The following is a 21,015-nucleotide window of genomic DNA, read 5'->3' as shown; positions in this document are numbered from 1 at the left end:
GCGAGGGACCGGCAGGGGGAGGGGCGTGTCAATGCGCACGCGCGAAAACGAGATCGCGGCCCACTGCGCAGGCGAGCAACGGCAGCTCTGAGCAGCGGCCTTGGAGCGCATGCGTAGCTACTGAACGGACCCCGTAGGAGGCTACTGCGCACGCGGGAGGGGAAATAAACAAAGTAGCGGGGGTTAAGGCGCAAGCGCAGAGCGTAGCCACGGGGGGTTTGTTTGATTAAACGCTGCGCAAGGGGCGGAGTCTTGCGTAAGCGCACGAAAGCGGTAGGCTTCTCCACCGCCGACTTTCCGCCTCGCTGCACATCTGTGGAGAAGGAGGAGCTTGTGGTCCGCTGCCTTGAGGTTTGACCTACTTTTCTAGGCTGGGGCCTCCGTAGACCTGAGGGGTAGCTAACGGCGCGCCTCAGAGCACGCTTCTCACCTCTAGGGAGAGGCCGGCTGCAGGAATAGCGAACCAAGGCGGTTCAGTGATTGAACTGTCACCTGGCTTCCAATTCCAGCTCAGGCACGAAGCTCACTCGGTGACATTCCTAGTCACTTTCGCAGCCTAGCCTACCTCACAGGGTTGTTCTGGCGGCTCTCCTCCCCCGCCCCAGTGTGTGTGAGGCTTTGAGTTGCCCAAACTCCTTGGCTAAAAAGTTGGATAAAAATGAAGTAAATATCGAACAGGGAAAGGGCTGCAAGCTCATTGGCAGAGTAAACGCTTTGTATGCATATAGTTCTATTTCTGACGCCGACAGGCTGGGCTGGGAAAGGCGTCTGTCTGAAACCCTGTAGAACCCCAACCCCTCTTAAAAGAAAGTGGACACCTAGGTTGCTCCTGGAAAAGTCTTGCCCGTTTCCGGTGGGTGAACAATAATCTCCAATGTCGGTAGATGTGCTTGACTGACGTATTCCCTTGGTTACTGTTTTCCTTTTGAAAAATGCCACCTCTCTGGCAGAGCAGGGTTGCATTCGATGCAGGTGAAGCCAGGACAGAGTCTGGTGAGTGAGAGGACAAGATGGGTGAGGGGAGGAGCCACGACAGAATCTTGTCATGTTTTGGACTGAGCTGGTCTTTTACTAGCTTTTCAGGGTTGCTTACTTGGCAAGAGTACAGCTTTATGTTTGGACTAGTAACATAGTGGTCTCCTGGCAAACCTTACTGAGGAAAGATTGCTGCTTTTCTGTACAATTGTCATTACTTTATTTGCATATGTAACACTTTTATATTGCCCAATTCTAAGTGCTGATAGTGAAAGGATAATAGAAAATCTAGTTCCTTTTTTGAGGAACTAGTCATTAAAAAAATTGAATTGACTACAAATACTTAGGATGGTTTAGAATTTCATAGGGGTGTGATTGAACATCTATTTTGCTGTTGCTTTATTTTATGTCTGCTTGGCTTTAACATTTTCATATTGTCAAATAATAAATACTTGCATCCTGTTTGCTTTTTTCTCTGTATCATTTTAGGCTTCAGATAGGGTTGATCGTAATCTGATGTGTAGAAACAAGCAACTTTAAGATCAAAAGTTTCTGTGATGGTGAGGCTTTTTGTCTCAGAAATAAAAGAAACACCTGTGTGACAATTGAGATGAAATCTGATTGATGCTGTTCGCTTCGACTAGCCACTTTCTTTTCTCCACTTGCACTAGAGTTGTTGGTACTTTGGGCAGCTTCTCTGTGTTAGTACCAGACACACCATATCATCAATGACTTCTGTTCCTCACAAGTATGAGCCTCTTTAATTTTGAGCTGCTTTATTCTCTTCTTGGAAAATGACTCCTCACACCATAGGGCAGGGATGGGAAACCTGTGGGTTTCCAGATATTGTTGGACTATAGCTCTCATCCCTGACCAGTAGCCATGATGACTGGAGCTGATGGAAGTTGGAGTTCAGCAATATCTGCAGAGGCACAGCTTCCCCATCCATGGTATAGGGAGTTATGTGACCACCCATTTCAACTTTCTGCTGAGTTCTTAGTATGCAAGGAGTAGTGAATGTTATAGGGTGATGCTGTTGCATCCATTGGTCACTAGATGGCACTCTGTTTATAGATTTGTGTTTTAGGACCCTTGCTCTTTCAGGATCATAAGGGTGCAAGAGGTGGGAAGAGGCAAATCTCTCCATTTTGCAACCTTCCCCACCCCAGAGGTGGCATGGCCAGTCCTCCAAAAGCTGCAGCATTGACCTTGGCAGGCCACAGATGCATTTTTGGTGAAATAGTAGAACTCATGGACATCCAATGAAACTGATTGGAAGATTCAGGGCAGATAAAATAACACTTCATGCAAGTGCATAGTTAAACTATAGAATTTGCTCCTATAGGAGGCTGTGTTGGCCACCAACTTGGATGCCTTTAAAGGAGGATTAGACAAATTTATGGAGGATAATGTTGGAGGAAATGGACATGAAGGCATTAATTTATTTCATGGCCACAAATCACCCCATGTCTGACATAAGCCAACAGATGCAAGGTCAGCAAAGCCAGTTCCTATGGCCCAGTGTCGTGTGTGTGTGTTTGATTAAGGCATGTTAGCTCATCAGTCAGTCAATGGGTCTGTGTCTATGTCTTGAATTGCTGGAGCAACATAGATATTTTCTACTTGTATGTATCTGTATCTGCAAAGCTTACAGGCTGCATGCATATGTCAACATCTGGAACTGTATTACTGAGACCTGATCTTTTGCAGCAGTAAACTGTTTTGGACCTTAATCTGCCTCTGTGTAGTGACTGGAACTGGGAGAAAGTTACACTGCACTACACTCAGATTCCCAACTGGGGGGGGGGCAATCTTGCAACACCTAACTTGGGAGAGCCTGATGCTACACTAGGTATAAAATCAGGGCCAGCTCCCTACCCAGACTTTGATACTGTTTTGATTGCTTCATTTGTCCTCATTTTATTCTTGGAAAATCAATGCCTCTAGCAACTTTTAAGGAGGGTTCTCTTTATGTGGCATCTGTACAGCTGACCAGAAGCAAGCTTGCTGCACTTTTGAAGGAAGACTTCAGATCCCATTTGCAATGAAGAGTCTGAATACTTCATATTGACACAGAGATGAACCACAGCAGATGTTTCAGTAGTAGTTGCACATAAGACTGCTAGCCTTAACAGTAATATCAAGAATGAAAGGGAGGCAAACAAAACCCATTTGAATACAGTACCCAGCACTTCCCTGTGAAGATATGTGGGAAAGCAAACAGCAGCAGAGGTCGTGGTGTTTGTGCATAGCCATTGTGGTTGCATTTTATTGTCATACTTGATCTTTATTATTTTACAAAATATACAGAGTTGAAAATGCAAAGCTGATAGCAGAGCTCAATGTGCCCCACTAGTGCAGTGGGAATGGGCCATCTGGCCCTGATTTAGTGATTGTAGTGAGAGCACAGGTAGAAATATGCAGCTGGCGTATAGGTGAGGAGTGGAGCAGTAGCCCCACCCACATAGGGATTGCCATCAGGTTAGGAGTATCAACAGACAGGAAGAAGATGTTTCAAACAAAAGAACAATCTGCAAAGAGATGAGTGATGGGTCAGGATATGGGCTTTGCAAAATCAGAGAATGATTCTAAATAGAACCAATGTAACGCTGAATGAAAAGGTCATGTCCTCCTACTTTATGTTCATTCTTTTAGAATAACCTGGTTTCTGTAATGCTCTCTTAATTAGATTGAAATCGCCACTTTACCCATAAACATGCATTAAAAGAGTGATGGTAGGTAAATTCACCATCTTCTCACTCTGACCACCCTTACTACAAATGTGACAGTTTAGTTAAAGGGTGTCAGAAGGACAAATTCTCTGTATTAGAAGGGATGTTGAGTATGCAGCCTAAGACATACTTCTCAACTGCAAAATCCCCTGGAATAGTGAAGTTCTTTGTCAGAAAGGGTATAAAAGCCATTTAAAAGGTGAGTATATCTGGGCTGGGCTGGTGGAAGATCACTGTGTATGGGGAGGTAATCTATGTGGTGTTTCTTTACTCTCAACTCCCCACCCTAGTTTCTAATGGACCTATGGCTGTATCTGATAACAGACACAGTGAAAAGTGGGAAAGGCTATCAACATTTCATGGGAGTGGGCCACAGCTGCATTTTGAAGATTAATCTTGAATGCAGCTATCTCTGGAAGCAAGGAATTCTGCCTAAACCTGGAAAAGACAGACCGTATCAGGCTGGATGGGCCATTGGCCTAACACGGTATAAAGCACCTCCTTTTATAATTTACTTGGGCTCACCAACACCCATCTTTATTTGGTAGCTGACAATGTGAGGAAATATGCTCTTGGCCCTTCTTGAAAATGCAGCCCCAGAAGCCAGCCTGTATCTGAAAGCAGGATAGTCTTGAGTCTGGAATATTTGTGATTCCCAGTTCTGATTACAGCACTTTCCACCCTGACTTGCTTGTAACCAGGAAGGCCTTTGTATTGTCACCTCTGGTCTTGAAGAACAACTCTGGGTTCTTAGTAAAGTGAGACAATCACTTCTGCTAGAGTGTTCCAGCATAAAGACCCATCAGGAAAAGCACAAGGCTACTTTAGACACACTTGGAAGTGGCAGTGTTATAAGGGTAGTGTTAACTTTGCATACCAGCCAGGTACTTGTTCATCTTTGATGAGGGTAGTTCCCTCAGCAGTGGCCAGTTGTCAGCCATGTGGTTTGCATCCCATCCACAGCTAACAGAGCCAGTTTAAATATTATGGCTGCTTCATGCAGTGACCATAAAGAGTGGATTTCCCCAGATGTGTGTGAAGTTTCTACATCACCACAAGATATTCCTAGCAATGGTAGCATGGGAATTTTCTGTACAAGGGAAAGTGATCTACCATACACATTATGGCCATATCAATGATTTCAGGATGGCAATTAGAACATGCTCTGATGTCAGACATACACATACCACAGTAGGCAACCTTTATACTGGAAGCTGCCCTGTGAGCAATTGCAGGGTAGCAGAGCACTACTATACTATTCTGACTGGTTATGAATAGCCACGGAGGGTAGTTGGGGTGTGACTCTTCTCTTCCCCTCCTCCCCCCTCCAGCTTCTCCTACAGGCCTTAAGGGGTAATAAACACTAGTGTTAAACCCTTAAGTTTGAGATAAGCCAGATAGGATGGTACTGGTGAGGAATGAGGATGTGAGAGATGCAGGAGAAAGGAAACTGTTGTGTTGTGCACAGAAACAGGCTTTCTTGGATGGAAGATGGGAGTGCAAGATGGTAGGAGGATGTTTGTGATTAGAAATTGTTTCATTGAAGAGAATGCATGTGTGGAAGGGACAGGCTTGGGGAGGGTTATACAGGGATGGGATTGTTAAAATCATTTTGAGGCATGGGGAGGAGAAACTAAGCCAAGGGAATGAAATGTTAAAAAAACATAGTGTGGTTATGGGTCCAGGCATTGTACAAATTTAAATAAAAATAACCACCATGTAGATGCCAAACTGTTCCCAATCTCCAAGATTTGATCCCAGCTGTGACCCTTAGCAGAAAACACATCTGAACTACACAAAGAGGGACCCTTAAGCGCTGTAATGATGGGTTGGCAAGAACTGAAATGGCAGCCTCAGGAAGGAGAAGAGCCAAAGCTGGGCTCCAGTGCACATGGAAGTCTGTTTGCATAGCTAAAAATCCTGAGCTGGCCAGTTCCAATTCCTATCCTTCACACACTCTTGAATGATACATTCCACTTTCAGACCACAGAACAAAGAAACTCATTTCTGTGGGTCTTTGAATCTTGCTCTAGACTGCCAAGTGCCTAAGTGCTTACTCAAGATTGCAACTGTAGTCTGAGATGGGAGCTAAAGTATAGGGTTGGTTGTCAGGATGCAGGAACAATAACTGAGATGAGCCTGAGAGGAGTTAAGTGCTGGGATAAAACTAGGGCTGTGGGTAAGATATTAAGAACATTGGTAGAACTAGCTTGTGTACTGCAGGGGATGCTAGGCAGGGACAGGATAGAGGGTGTTCATCTCTGCCATCTAGATACTGTCTGCTGTTGAGTACCTCAGCCTCTGGCTCACTAACTCTTCCCTCACTTTTCTGCCTTCGTTGGGATACAGTACCTGTTTGTATGACCAAAAAACCCCCAAACCTATTCAGTATCATCCTTGTCTCTTTCCTATACTTTGCCTTAATCTGAGTGGTCTTGTCATACTAGAATCAGCTTCAAGATTCTAGTTCTTTTTAAGCCCTTAATATCTCTGTTACAGGCAGTTTCTCTTTCGCTTTTTTGTCTTTGTTTACTTTCCATGTTGGCCTCTGCAGTTTGCACAACTCCTCTTTCATCAGTTTTTGTCTCCTACATTACCATGCCACACTTTCCTCCATGCATCAAACAGCTTATTCCAATTTAAGCCCTTCCACAAGACCTACATTTTCAGCTCCTCTGGCTAGTCCACTCCCGCTGCTCATAATGAATTGCTGACCCATTACAGTATCCTTGTCCTGGCCAGCTAGTGTGATCTGTAAGCCCTCTACACAAGTACAGTGTTGCTGCTATGCTCTGTTCAGAACCTGGCACTCTGTTGGAGATTCATAAACACTCTGAAGATGCCAGTTGCCCATACTGTTTCTGCTTCTGAATGACCCAAGGGCTTATTTGTAATAAAACATAAGCATCACAGAGAGATGAGCAGCAGCTAAAGAGATAGTTGGCACAGGGAAGAAACAGCAAAGCTCTTCCACCCTCTAATGTGATTCCTAGGATTTTCTTTTATGTGCTCTCACACATGCCCTCTTCCACCTCTTCCATTCACCATGATCAATGTAAGTCAAGGAGCTATGTCATGTTTTTATCTTTCAGTGAACTTAGTTCAAGGACAAAGCATACCCTAGCTGATGCCAGACTATCACCCGTAAACCTTAGCTGAACCCTGAGTTTCTTCTCATTGAAGGATGTCTGAGCTCTTGACACTTACTTTCTGTATGGCCCTCAGTTGTTGGAGCTGCATAACAGATAGTATTATCATTATCTCAGGCCGCATAGAGACCCTGCCCAGTGAGACCAGAGATTCCATCCTCATTTAAACATTTCTAGTGACATGTCCTCACCACTTCTACCCCTGTTTTCATGACAGATTATAGAGGGCGGGATGCAAGGAAAAGCTCTGATCAAGCTTAGTGTACTTTCTTGCCATGGGAATCCAAGCATAATTCACCCCTCCCTCCTGATCTGTAAATGAAAGCTAAAGGTTGTGTTGTACCTGCCTCTCGTGAGTGGCGCACAATTTTCATTTCCTGTTGAGGATGCAAAGAAAAGAAACCACAAAGCAAAATCCCACTCACTCTCTATTTCTTTGCCTCAGCTCTCCCCCAGAGTTTAGTGCCAGGATTGCAAGTTACCTTGACACTGGGAAATTTATCTCCCAACTGGAAGCCTCAGGGTATTGCAGTGAGAGCCTTGGTGCAAATTAGATGGAGTCCACTCCTGATAGGCAGTGGGTAAGATTGCACACACACAAAATCCTTTGAAAGTCCTTGGCAACCAGCTGTTGCACTGCCATTTGGTGGTGTGAAACCCGCTTGGAACCCCAGTGAAGGGTCAGGGGTTGCTGTGATTTGGAAGGCCCTAAAGGGTGGGCATACTACTTGGTGACAGGGCAGTGCAGCTTCCAAGGGGAGGCAGCAGGTTGATCCGGGTTTTTCTTTTCAATGCCCAGAGGAAGTGCTTGTGGATATCAGGCTGTTCCCCCTGCTGGGCCTTGGTCCAACCCAGCCAAAGACTCCCTCCCACCCCCGTGGTTCCCATTGCAGGGACTTTCCCCCAGTTGCATCTTGAATACATGGTGTCCAGAAATGTCTCCCAGTCCAGAATGGACAAGGGCTGCTTTGTCCATACAGCCAAGAGAAGAATGCCTCAGAGGGATACACCAAGAAGAGAAGCCCCAGGAGTGTGTGTGAAGGTCTGGGCTCCAGGAGTGGCCCGCTAGATCACATTGTCAAAGAGCTTCATGGAACTCATGATGTTTTCATCCTGCCAAAGAAAAGAGGACAAGTTAGAATAATTAAGAAGTCCTAGAACTAATTATCAGCTTTGACTCCCTCCGCCCCCCAAACTGTACCTTGGGTGTGAAGGACCTTTTCAACCCCCACCCCCTTTTTATGCATGGCAGAAAAATAGCAGTGGTCTGTACCCTCTGACACTAATGCAATATCCCCACCCTTCTCTAATGGGGGTATGCTACCTTCTGGCAGGACTCAATGAATTCCTCAATAGTCACCACTCCATCCTTGTTACGATCCATTTTCTGAAATGCAAGAACCAGGGATATGAGAATTAAAGGCAAGGTAACATCTGTTTCCTAGGAGCAGCTTCAGGCACACTACAATACCCACAGCCAGGAAGGACATCCTTGAGGCAGACCTGGTCAGGGAAGCTGCCAGCTTCTAGGTAGCTTAAAGGCATTTCTGGCAGAGAATGGCCCCCTACCTCACTAATGACATCTTGCAAGCATCCAAGGAAACAGCAGTGGGCTGGTGCTGCAAACAGGTCCACTACTATGATCATAACAGTAAGAGATGGGAGATGCTGCCCCTACTGGAAAGAGGAAGGAAGAGTGCCCATTGGGAAAGCTTAAAGTTCTGATAAAACCCTGTGTTGAGTTTTCTACTCTGTGTTGACTCTGTACTCAAATGCACACATTTGCATTCCAAATGTGTTGAACTACAACTCCCATTATCCCTGGCCATTGGTTACACTGGGCAGGTATGGTGGGAGTTGGAATCCAAAACATCTGGAGGGTGCCAAGATAGAAAGGCTTTTCTAGGAAGAGGGCAAACCCAAATATCTTGACTAAAATAACCCACTCACTCAACTACGAGGGATGGGAAGGTTTTGTAGAACTGCAGGATACTGACATGGGGTAGTAATTATGTTTTACTCAGAGAAGACCCATTGAAACAAATGGTCCTTAGTTATGTTCATTAATTTCACTGGGTCTTCTTCACCCATGGAAATGTCCTGACTCAAGGCTCACCTGGAAAAAGCTTTCCACATGCTCCTGAGGTGCTTCTTCTCGCATGGCTGGGTAAGTGTATTTGCCCATCATGTCATAAATGGATTTCATTATGTCCAGCATTTCCTGCAAGACAAGAGCACAAAAAGAATGGCCAGCAAAAATCAGAACTCGATTGTGGGCTGAGGGAGATTGTGGACAACAAGCAGGAGAGCCCAGTATCTTCTGGTACCATTGACTCTATCTCCCTCTATATGTACCTCTTTGGTGATACAGCCATCTTTGTTCAGGTCATAGAGGTTGAAGGCCCAGTTGAGCCGATCATCTATAGTACCACGTAGAATAATGGATAAGCCAGCCACAAAATCCTGCAGGGGAATGAAAAAGAAAAAGGCTGGGGTGGGGTAAAGAAACAATCAAGTCTAGCTCAAGTGTCATGAAGGCTTGAGGTTTAAGCAAAGCAGAAACTGAGATGTGGAGGGGTCCCAATGGCAACAAACTGCAAAGAGCAACTCACAGAGTAAAAAACCCACCCGGGGAAAGAATTACTGAGTATATGATTGTTTAATACCCTAGAGCAGGGGTGGGGAGCCTGTGACCCTCCAAATACTGCTGGACTACAACTCCTGTCATCCCATCCCATTGGCCAAGCTGCCTAGGGTTGATCAGAACTGGAATCCCAACAACATCGGAAGGGTTCCTCACCCCTGACTTAAGAGCTTTCCTGCTGACCTTTCTGCTTCAACCTTCATGATTATTTTTTGACAACAGAATTTGAAATTAGAACATCAAGAGAAAATGGTGAAGTATTCTCAGGCAATTTGTCAGCGTAACATTAATTATTTCATTCATTTAAATTTGTTTCCATTAGGGCAGCCTTTCCACTGGCTTTATTTAAGTGTGTAGACTGAGGAAGTTTCAGATATCTAGTACATAATTATTTTATATTTTTTAACTTATTGCTACCCACCCTAAGCTTCCGGGATTTGAATCTGAAGTAAAATGATCTACAGAGTGTACTTGAGAGGAGAGAAATATAAATACACACAAATGAAAGTTCACAAAACTTTTGGGAAAATCAATAGGCAAGAGAGAGAAAGCTGTTGTGGTTGTTCACTGGAGAGAGTGGGAAAGATGCCTTCCTCAGGTAGGATGTCTGGGTTTTTTTATGTCATTTGCCCTCACTCTACTTAGCAAAGAGCTCAGAAAGGCAGGTCCATGCACTTCTACCAGGTGCCCTCACTGACCTGAGTTGCAGGGTTTAGGTGCATAGACTGAAAGTGGAGAAATAATTGTGATATTTTAGGATCAGTGGAGCTGTAGGGCATGGTGTTGCCTGAACATGCTGGGAATTGACCAGGGTTGTTTTGCATGCAAAGGAGATGCTCTACTACTGAATTACCACCCTGTGTTTAAGAACTCAACTGGTACTCATAGGTGACAAGGAATGTCTTAAAAAATTAAATTTATATCCTGCCCTTCTTCCCAAAGGGCAGCATACACATCAGTGATAAAAGTACACAATTAAAACAGCTGAAAAACTGCACACAGATGAGCAGTGGCGGAGGGACTGTGTGTTCCATCTCTCCCCTGCACTCAGCATAGAAACCAAGTAGGCTGTAAGAAGAGGGAAATGCCCTTCTCTGCTTAGAAATGCTGTGGGCTGCTGGAGAAACAATATTGTAAGCCTACTTTTTGTGGGCTTGTTTGCAATGCCAGAAGCATTGTTTTTATTCTGTGAAACACCCAGTCAAGGTTTGTTATAAAAGTTGCTCTATAAATAACATAACTAAATAACTGCATGTAGAATCTTACCTCAAAACTGACTGAGCCATCATGGTCGGTGTCAAATGCGTTGAAAAGGAAAGTTGCATATGTACTGGAATCTGAAAAGAAGTGCATCACAGTAAATGATTAGGAGGCCTTTTACCAGATGTCAACAAACCAACCGAATCGCAGACAGAGAACAACCAGAGAAAGTGACTATAGCTGCAGCTTTTGGAAATACTTTATCAAGTGCCAGGAAATTATTGTTGCTTCCCCTTAGACATAGATATCTTATTTATTAATGGCAATATTTACTGTCTGCCCTTCTCTAATAAAGTATACTCAAGGCAGCTTACAAATAAAAACATATTATCATGATAAACAACAGTCCTGGCACTTAACAAGAAAAGCCTGCTCAAGTAAAATGGTCTTAAAAGCCTGTTTAAAATTGAGCAAAGAGGAAGCCATATTTAACTACAAAGATGTGTCATGGACCGTTCTCTTGGGCCAGGAGCTGTGCTTGGCACAGCAGGCAGGGAAGCAATGGGCAGCTGAAGATGACTGTGCCAAGGCCCTCAAGAATATATCCCAAATTATTTCTAGCAGCCGCCAAGCCACTCACTGTCCTTATCTGGCCTCCCAGTTCCTCCAAAAGATCTCAGCTGGGAGTGGCACTCACCTCCCTGTGGGAAGAATTGTGAGTAGATCTGCTTGAAGCTCTCTTCATTAACAATGCCACTAGGGCACTCCTGTCAAATGGAAAAGTGCAGACAAGTTCACCTTGGAAGAGCTAGTCTAAACAATACCCCAGAGTAGGGCCAGTGTGGTGAGGTGTGTCATCAAAGAGGACTTTGAGGAGCTGACTCTCATAACCAATGACAGAAAGCAGATCACCTCCTAGGGGAAAACTTGAGCAGTGTCTCTCAGGCTGCGGGTGATCCCACTGTACATGGCTCTGTGTGTGTGTGTGTGTGAGTAAGCACGTAAGTAAAACAAATGCTTCTGAAAGCAGAAATCAGCATTATCTTATTATCTACTGGTGGTTACACTTGAGATAATATAGGAAGAAATTCCAATCAGAGTGCAGAATATAGCCAGTAAGATATAACAAGAGGGGGCTATTGTGTAGGGTGCCTCCCCAGGCTCAGAGGAAGTCATAGCATGTAGCTGGATTCTTCTGGCATCCAAACATCACAAAGAAAATCCCTCTGTGCTTTGGAGGCATCCATTACTGGCCTAGGAGGGATGAGTGGTTCAAAAGCAGAAAGAAGCATGCCACCCCATGTCGAAGTGCTGGTGCAATTTCATTTATATGAGAATTAGGGGTGTGTGCTGCAGTATAGACACTCAAGGGGGAAATATGTGTGTGTGTGTGTGTGTGTGTGTGTGTGTGTGTGAGAGAGAGAGAGAGAGAGAGAGAGAGAGAGAGAGAGAGAGAGAGAGAAAAAGAGCGAGCGAGCGCTTACTGGAGCCATACAAGAAGTCTGACGCTCCATCTTTGTTCCTGAGTAATGGGAAGCACTTTGGCTGGGCAGTGTGTTGGAAGTGCCTGCCTATAGTCACAAAAGAGGATTTCATTATAGTTATAGTTTTTGTGACTGTGAGTAAGTTACAAATTGCAAATTTGATGCGTAGTGAGTGGATATTTTAAAATATGCTCTCTTCAACAATATGGAAAAGGACAGTCTCTTTCTTTCTATCCAAAAGTTTTGTACTTTTTTTTTAAAGCCTAGTATAGGGAAAAGAAATGGCCCCCAAGCAAGCTTGTAAGTGCACCAGCAGCAAGGGGAGTTTCTTTCCAACTCACATTCTTGAAGCCTCGGTACAAGACCTGCAGCTCCTTGCGGGTGAACTTGGTTTGCTCCTGCAGCTGATCCAGGCCCTCGGGCCGATGACAAACAGTGGAGAGCTCAAACTCATCCTCTACACTGTCTGCAAGAAAAGAAAGAGCTTCAAAAGTATAGCATGGACAGAACCAAAGCATCCCACCTGCATTCCTTGAATTAATTTTTTTCAAAGTGAGTTGTTGAATTTCCTTTCCCACCCTGCATTGGCACAAATAGACCCATCTCATGTGCATGTACTCTGTGGAACTACCTTTAGATGCAAGATCTCACACCTGGATTACAGCCAGAAATCAAGTGCTGCAGTATCATCCTGGCCTAGAGGAGGTTTAGAGAGCTTTGGTCAATTCAGGATAGAGCCCTGTTTGTGAAATGCATTAATACCCCCCTCCCAATACTGCATCAAGGGAAACGATAAGTATTAAATTCAGACCAATTTGGATAGAAACCAGAGATAAGAGTTGATTTACACCATCTTCCATGGACACAGGCTGTGAACAGTGTTATGCACTCCTCACTTCAATGCACATTGAGAAGACCAGGGTCAGTACTACCAGGTTTACTTTCCTTTGGAAGAAAGAAATGCTTGTGGCATTTTTGTATTTTCTGTTGACTTACTGATATACAAGCAGAGATAATGGAAGTAGAAAGATTCTTATGAAAAGCAGCAGAACCACTAACGCTGCTTTGGATTCAAAAACATGTTAGTTGCTAGGTAGGCAAATTCATAATGTCAGGCCCATTCACCATAATCAAGGAAACCAAACTCTTAACAGCATCAAATAAGTGACAGAGGCATTGACTAAGGCAGAAGCAGGTTTTAATTGGAACCACACACAAACTCAACCCAAACACACTATTATAAGTAATCAATCAATGAGATGCATCGGCTGTTGTCATGATGGCTGCATATATTGCCTCCATATACAACCTGCCCTCTCCAGTGTTCTAGGACAAAATCCCCACCTTGCTGTCCTTTGTCTTCCTATTCATTTTGAGCTCTGTCAACTGGAGTAGAAAGCTGGAGAAGACAGCTATTCCAGACACAAGTTCATCCACAAAGCAGCCATATACAATTAGCGGCTTGAGGCAGAGAGCCTACATTTTGTCTCCTCTATTCCCTTTTGTCCCTGCCTACATCACTCTCACAGTCTTCTATAATACACTGCTTTGGATTGGTGTTTGAGAAAAGTGGCCTACAAGTATTTTATATAAATTCTATACAGAAGGAATCCCTTCTCCCACTTCCCCTGCTCCTGGGAGTTAATGATGTCACAGAACAGAGAAGACACACAGAGAGGGATAAAGTGTCACTTGCTTTCGCTGATTGAGGGGATGGATTTGGGCTGACGGCAGCAGGGCAGCAGCTTGAGGAACCGCTGCTTCAGGGCTTTTTTAGCGTGGCCAGGTGGGTTGCCTGCAAAGAAATGACAGTTGCCAACCAGGAGAAGCATTAACATATGATGGCACCCTTCATTCCACCCACACCCGATCCCTAAGCACCACCACAACAGACATGGTATGGATCGGAAAGACAGTCATGCATGGCTTCAATGCAACAGGGAAATGGATCCAGCACTGTCACAGTACACCCAACAATGACACAACTCTTCTAAAGCACATGCATGCTCCCACTGAACATCAGTAGGGCATGAAGAAGGGATGGGGAACCTGTGGCCCTTTAGATGTTGTTGGACTCTCATCAACCACTGGCCATGCTGACTACGGCTTATAGAAGTTGGGAGTCCAACAACATCTGGAGGTCCACAGGTTTTCTGTGCCTGACCCAAAGGAAGTTGAAACACCGGGAGGGCCAAAGAAACTGCATCCAGATGTTTAAGTGTGCACTCTTTGCCTCAAGAAATCAGCTGCTCCAATGGATGAGTGACATGGCATTTTCCAGCATGATACCCTGGGTGGCTGTATCATGATGGGGAGCTCAGTCAGTATCACAGGAGACTCTTAATCTTAGGATCATGGTTTTGAGCCACATGTTGGGCAAAAGATTCCTGCATTACAGGGGAGTTGACTAGATGACTCTCCTGGTCCCTTTGAACTCTACAATTCTATTATTCTAAATGAGAGTTAGATCTAGTAGCTCAGAGCAGGTGAATGAGGGCTTTAGGCTCCACCCTTAGCTCTCAGGAGAAAATGGCTGGGAGTAAAGATGTGCACCTTCCTCTTCCTATCTCTAGAAAAGCATGAAAGGCTGCGTGGGGAAGGAAGTTCCTGTAAGAATGTCAGCATTTTAAGACAAATGAGGTATAAAGCTGAGCTGTACAAATTAAAACAACATGCAGTTTCAGCCCACAGAGGATGAGGAATAAATGAAGGGTGCAGACATGGAATGTGTGCAGAAACAGACAGGAGGGCTGGATGAAAGGCAGCTGTAAAGGTTGGCATGGTTGCCACCCTATTGCCAAAAAACCTTTTTATACACCTTGGTAAAAATGGCTTGGAAGAAAATGTCATTCTATAGCACACCAAAATTCATCTCTTTTTACAAAAAGGATAAACACTTCCCCCTTGATAAAAGAGTTTTTCAACTACTGCAGTCTGGCTGTAACTGATCCTTGCCTTTTGTGTGTTGGGTATCAGTTGCCTTGTTCTCTGAGCTTTGCAGGTCTCCCCATCATCATTGCAAATGTGGGACCAGAAATGTCTTGTTTCCCCTCCATTCATCAACAAAATCTTTTAAATAAGACTAAGGCCACAACTCTTAAGACTGCAGACTCTTACCTGGGAGTAAGCCCCACTGAACTCAGTGGGACTTACTTCTGCTTAGACATGTGTAGCATTACACTAAGCGCAGGGCCGTACCCATCAAAGTCATTCTAAGAGTAGACTCATTAAAAGCAATGGACTTGACTAACTTAAATCCATTGATTTAAATGGCTCTTCCTTGAGTATGACTTAGTTAGATACATCCCAAAGTTATCAGTATCCAAGTTGTGCTGAACTCAGAGAGAGTAAATATACTGTCGCTCAGGCCACTGAGCACTTAGTTCTGGTTTTTTTTCCAGCTCTCTTTATCAATAAATTTATATATCACCCTTTAACTTTATTTATTTATTTAGTAATTAATTAACTAGCTAGCACTTAAGCACACTTACCTATTTGAGGGCTGGGGAGGGAAGATCTACATGGCAAGGGAACTGAGTATCTAAAATGAACCTGCCCCATCGTTAAGAGGTTCTGCTCTGAGCGCAGCCACCTGCAGAAGTGTGGTGAGTGGTGATAGGGAAGACAGGGCTTTCCCAATGAATTCACCTGTGTAATGTGGAATACGCTTCCCAGGGACACTTTGCTGGCACCAGCTCTCATTGTCTTTTTGATGCCCGGTGAAGATATTCCTGTACTTGGAAAGTTTCAATCTTGACCAAACTTCTAAATCCCTTTTAATTTCAGACCAGCATTTTTCATAGTTATCCTTAAATAAACTCATATTCTTCGCTGTTATGTTTACCCCTAGGTATTTTACTTTTTAACCACGTTTAGCTCTGTCTCTTTCTGAAACCTTTCTGATTCTAAAGATGTCAAATTTTTTTCCAGAACCTTGGTTTTCTGCTTGTTAAGTTTAAATCCCGCCACCCGACCAAACTCATAAATCAGTTGCAATACCCTTTTGGTACTTGACTCTGGCTCCTGTAGGGCGTATTGCTGCTATAAAGATGAATGTATTGCCAAAAATGCTGTTTTTGTTTCAGACTTTACAGATTGTGGATAAAATGGAGTGTTTTGGGAGGTGGCAGAGAGATATTTCTAAATTTGTCTGGCAGGGCAAAAAGCCCAGAATTAAGTTTAAGATACTAACTGATGCTAAAGAAAGAGGGGGCTTTGCCCTGCCAGACTTAAAGTTGTACTATGAATCAGCAGCTTTCTGTTGGTTGAAGGACTGGCTGCTTCTTGAAAACACTGATGTTTTAGATTTGGAAGGATTTAACAATGCTTTTGGATGGCATGCATATTTGTGGTATGACAAGGTTAAAATTCATAAGGCTTTCAAGAACCATATTGTCAGGAAAGCAGTGTTCAATGTCTGGATAAAATATAAAAACTTACTGGAAAATAAGACCCCAAGGTGGTTATCACCAATGGAAGCTAAGGCCCCGAAAAGACTCAATATGGAGGCCAAATGGCCGAAATATTGGGAAATAATAGAAAAAGATGGAGATAACTGGAGGTTGCAGAGTTTGGAGAAACTAAAAGATAAAGTGCGAGATTGGTTACATTACGCTCAGATTAAAGAAGTTTTTAAGTTGGACAAAAAGATAGGATTCCAGGTGGAAAAATCAAAGTTAGAAACAGAACTGTTAGAACCCAGTTTTAAGATACTTTCAAGAATGTATAACTTGCTGCTAAAATGGAACACACAAGATGAAATGGTCAAATCAGCTATGATAAAATGGGCACAGGACATAGGGTATAATATTATGTTTGCTGACTGGGAAAGGTTATGGACCACCGGCCTGAGATTCACGGCATGTAATGCCTTGAAAGAAAATATTATGAAAATGGTATATAGGTGGTACATGACCCCAGTTAAGCTTGCAAAGATATACCATTTGTCAGATAATAAATGTTGGAAATGTAAAGAAACTGAAGGAACGTTCTTTCACCTCTGGTGGATCTGCCCTAGAGTCAAGGCTTTCTGGGAAATGATATATAATGAGCTGAAAGGTATTTAAGTATACCTTTCCTAAGAAACCAGAGGCCTTTCTTTTAGGCATTGTCGGCCAGAGGGTGTCAAAGAAAGACCGAACTTTTTTTATGTATGCAACAGCATCAAGGATACTCATTGCTAAATACTGGAAAACCCAATATTTGCCCACACTGGAAGAATGGCAGATGCAACTGATGGACTATATGGAACTGGCGGAAATGACTGGCAGAATCCGAGACCTGGGAGAAGAAGTTGTGGAGGAGGATTGGAAGAAATTTAAGGACTATTTACAAAAACACTGTAAATTGTATGAATGTTAAGAAAGATGTAAGATTAGCAACAATACGGCACCAATAAGTTAGTTAAAAGGAATATGAAGATAAATGTAATCAAAAGAAAAGATAAATTTTGGATAAATACTATGTTAAAATTAAGTTTTTAAAGTCGGGATCTAAATTATCTAAAATTAGGGATATAATATTGGAAAATTATATTATAAGAATTGAAACAAGGTAATAAATTGCTGGGTAAAGTTTGAGAATTTGGAATGCAGGAAAGAGAGTTGTGAGGAAGTCCAATGAGGTGAATGAAATGTGGATATTGAAAAATTATATGGTATTTCGTATGTTTTCTTACTGTTTAAATTTTTTTTAAATAAATATTATTATAAAAAAAGAAGATATTCCTGTACTTGACTACTAATAGATACTTAATTTCTGCCATTTCTCACTTCATTGCTGGATTTATTGGTGATTTTATTTGCTATGTTATTGTTTTGTCTGATTTCAGTTGTTTTATTATTCTTTCACCTGGATGTTTTGGCCAAGCAGCAGCCTAATTTTTGATAGGAGAATGTATGAAAGGAGATCCTTTCATACTTGTCTCAAGAATGCATGAGAACAGTTTTTTACCAGGGTGTTGCACTGATTGCCCTCCAGATGCTGTTGGAATCTATTTCTTATTAACTCCAGCCAGCATTTTCAGTTGTTGGGAATGATGGGAGTTGTAGTCCAGCAGCACACACCAAGATGCTTGCTTGTGGGGGTAATGGGACAAAAATTTAAAGGCATTATTTCCACTAGCCTCAGTTATACTAGATTGCTACTGAGGCCAGTAGATATCAGATAAACTCACCTTTTCTTGCTCAGAAATGAATTTTTTAAGCACCATTGTAATATTACTTCCTATTTACTTCCTCAGTTTAAATGTTGCTGCTTTTAAGCTTGTGTACAAGAGTGTGTGCATGCATGACTCATGACTGCAAGGATGTTCTGAGCATTATAGAAAAGAAGTGGCAATGACTGACAAATGGAGACAAACAGGAATAGCTAGAGAGATGAGCAATACAGGAGAAATGAGAGACACCATGACCCAGACAGCCAAGCAGTTAGGGACATTTGCCTCAGACCAGACCAGGTCAGGTGCAAAGACGCTTCCAGGAAGGAAGGGAACCCAAACCACCAAACCCACAACAGCACTTTTCAATAAGAACACTGAGAACACAGCAGTCAAACATGCACTTAAAAGGAAAGATGGTTTGGGGAAGCAATAAAGTTGTTTATTTGCTCTCCTGGCTTTTGGGCATTTTGTTTCAGCACCTGCTCTTTGGGCAGCTTTGAACAGTGCCATAGATAATAATTTCACAAGAAAGAGTAACTTTAAAAGGTAGTCACTCACTTTCTCACACATCTTTCCCCCCCTCTGCTGTATGATCCACTGAACATAGCACACCTATCAAGACTGCAAAAGGACAAGGGGGTTTTGCACAACATGAAAGCTACATACTCCATATTTTTCACAAAACACCCACTAGGGAGGCTGGGAAACATTTGCTCCAGTTGATGACCACATAGATTTATGATCGTGCTCTACAGAAAATAGCCTCTAGATGCACAATAAATAATAAATCAGCCCAGGAAGCAAGTATATCTTTATCCTGAGCAACTTGCTCCAGATCATACACACTGCCTCTCTTGCCAGTAGAGCATATTTTTATTTCTCACTATTGTGAATAGAGGTCTGATCCACTCCTATTTGTGCTCCCCCCCCCACTTCTCATTGGTTGTTGTGGATCCTGAACTGTATAAAAAAACTTTCACATGTTGCCTCAGTTCTAACCTGAAGCACAGGTTTAGTCTCCACAGAACTAAATCATCCTTTCAGGATGAACACAAACAAGTCATATGAATAACACTGCCCAGTGTTGTATCATCCAATTTCACCACAGCTCTCTGAACAAGCTTAAAGGAAGTTGAGATGAAAACCCCAGAATTCACTACAAGAGACCAAAAGGAACAAAGTCTGTGTAAGTACCTGCACACAGGGCTACATATGAATTAGCACTGGCTCCAATAACTGATTCCAATGAAAAGGATCTCCCACAACTACCAGAAGAGCCCTATACACAGGAGAGATGCAATCCACAGAAAAGGGCAGAATACATTGTTGTGGTCACATTATGGCCAGTCCCCCAAATACAACTCACCCCAGAAAAGGTCGTCAGATAGGTGAGCAAATTTAAAGCTATACTGTATTGGCAGCATTTCAGCTGAAATAAGCCACAGAAGAAGGACAATTAGCTCAGAGTCCTCTGTTGAAAGTCAAAAATGAGGGTGCTACAGAACACTTTAAATGATTGTGTGCACCTATCTGCTGGAAGGAAAAGGAAGGATGCAGACTTCTAGACCTTGGGGAAATGTACACAGCAAATCTTGGAGCTGTCCTTGGTGCCTACTCCCACTGCAATTTCATTTCCCCATTTAAAACATCCAGGGAAGCCAAATCAAACAACTTCTCCCTCCTCACTCAGAAACAACTAACACCAAAAGATATATAAAGCTGTAATAAAGCAAAACTTAAACACAGTTCTTTGCAAAATCAGGCACAATCCATATAATGAATAAAAACTTGAATATGTATGCTGTCCCTCCAGCTACCAGGTGGAGCTAATATATAGCAATTCCAACTGAGTGAGAGAAATTTAGAAAGGAAGAGGAGTAATGGTTGAATTGGGACAAAAAAAAATGCATGGCTATAAGTGCAGAACTAAACATTGCTTCACCAATTATATATCTGTAGCCCCACAATCAGGAGATATAAGAATAACCTAAACTATTCCCGCAGCTGCTGATATTCATGCCCTAGTAGGATCCAGATTCAGCTACTGTAACAAGTTGTACATTGGGCCGCCCTTGAAAACCACTCAGAAACTTCCATTGGTTCAGAATATGGCAACTGGATTACTGAGTGGTACTAGCTGATTAGAAGAAATCTCACCAGTATTAAAAAGAGGCTCATTTGCTTCCAATTTCTGCATAATTCAAGACGCTGATTTTGACCTATAAATTCCCATATGGCTTGGAACCAGGATATCTACTCTGAAGGCTCATGTGTTGCCATGAGACTCTGCCCCAGTCTTTAAGATCCATCTCAAAAGCTCTCCTTTGCATGTCACTAGAGTAGAACCTTTGGTTAATAGAACCCTGCTTGTGGAATTCTTTCCTCAGGGACACTTACCAGGCACTGATTTCCTTTGCCAAACTGGTGCTGTGCAGGTGTTTTGGACTGCAACTCCCTCCATCCCCAGACAGCACAGGTTGCAAGAAAGATTCTTTGCAGTACCTTTGCAGTATTCCATTATTAACCTTCCTCTGTGAAAGTCACTGGCCATTTGGAAAAGGCCATATTTGTGCCTCTGCTGCTTTGGTTTACTATACTTTTTTCGGGAACGAACCTTAGAGAGACTGGAATGCCTTAAATAACTAAGGCATAGAGCCGTCAACATGGATAA

General features: G+C 43.0%; 1 protein-coding gene and 1 long non-coding RNA gene across 6 annotated transcripts in view; one reads left to right on the top strand and one right to left on the bottom strand.

Moving 5' to 3' along the window:
• The first annotated feature begins 20 nt into the window (after positions 1-20).
• Positions 21-2,708, top strand: LOC309370516. The gene is made up of 2 exons (XR_014168595.1): positions 21-351; positions 1,465-2,708. It is a non-coding gene; the product is annotated as an uncharacterized lncRNA (long non-coding RNA).
• A 506-nt stretch (positions 2,709-3,214) lies between these two features.
• KCNIP2 (potassium voltage-gated channel interacting protein 2) overlaps positions 3,215-21,015 on the bottom strand; it is a 104,231-nt gene continuing 86,430 nt past the window's right edge. For 3 of the 5 annotated variants that reach the window (XM_081912334.1, XM_081912333.1, XM_081912332.1), the window contains exons 2-8: positions 12,526-12,650; positions 11,398-11,467; positions 10,767-10,837; positions 9,212-9,319; positions 8,973-9,077; positions 8,181-8,243; positions 3,215-7,969 (exon numbers count right to left, since the gene is read on the bottom strand). In XM_081912334.1, the coding sequence (XP_081768460.1) occupies positions 7,922-7,969; positions 8,181-8,243; positions 8,973-9,077; positions 9,212-9,319; positions 10,767-10,837; positions 11,398-11,467; positions 12,526-12,650 (590 nt within the window). In that variant the 3' untranslated portion in view covers positions 3,215-7,921. Of the gene's footprint in view, positions 7,970-8,180; positions 8,244-8,972; positions 9,078-9,211; positions 9,320-10,766; positions 10,838-11,397; positions 11,468-12,525; positions 12,651-13,876; positions 13,980-21,015 lie in introns of all 5 variants that reach the window. The other 2 variants (XM_081912331.1, XM_081912335.1) reach the window with 1 other exon arrangement.

The sequence above is a fragment of the Podarcis melisellensis genome (genome assembly GCF_964234715.1).
Source record: "Podarcis melisellensis genome assembly, chromosome: 5".
NCBI lineage: Eukaryota > Metazoa > Chordata > Lepidosauria > Squamata > Lacertidae > Podarcis > Podarcis melisellensis.
The sequence above is the reverse complement of the archived record's forward strand: the minus strand, read 5'-3'. Positions and strand labels throughout refer to the sequence as shown.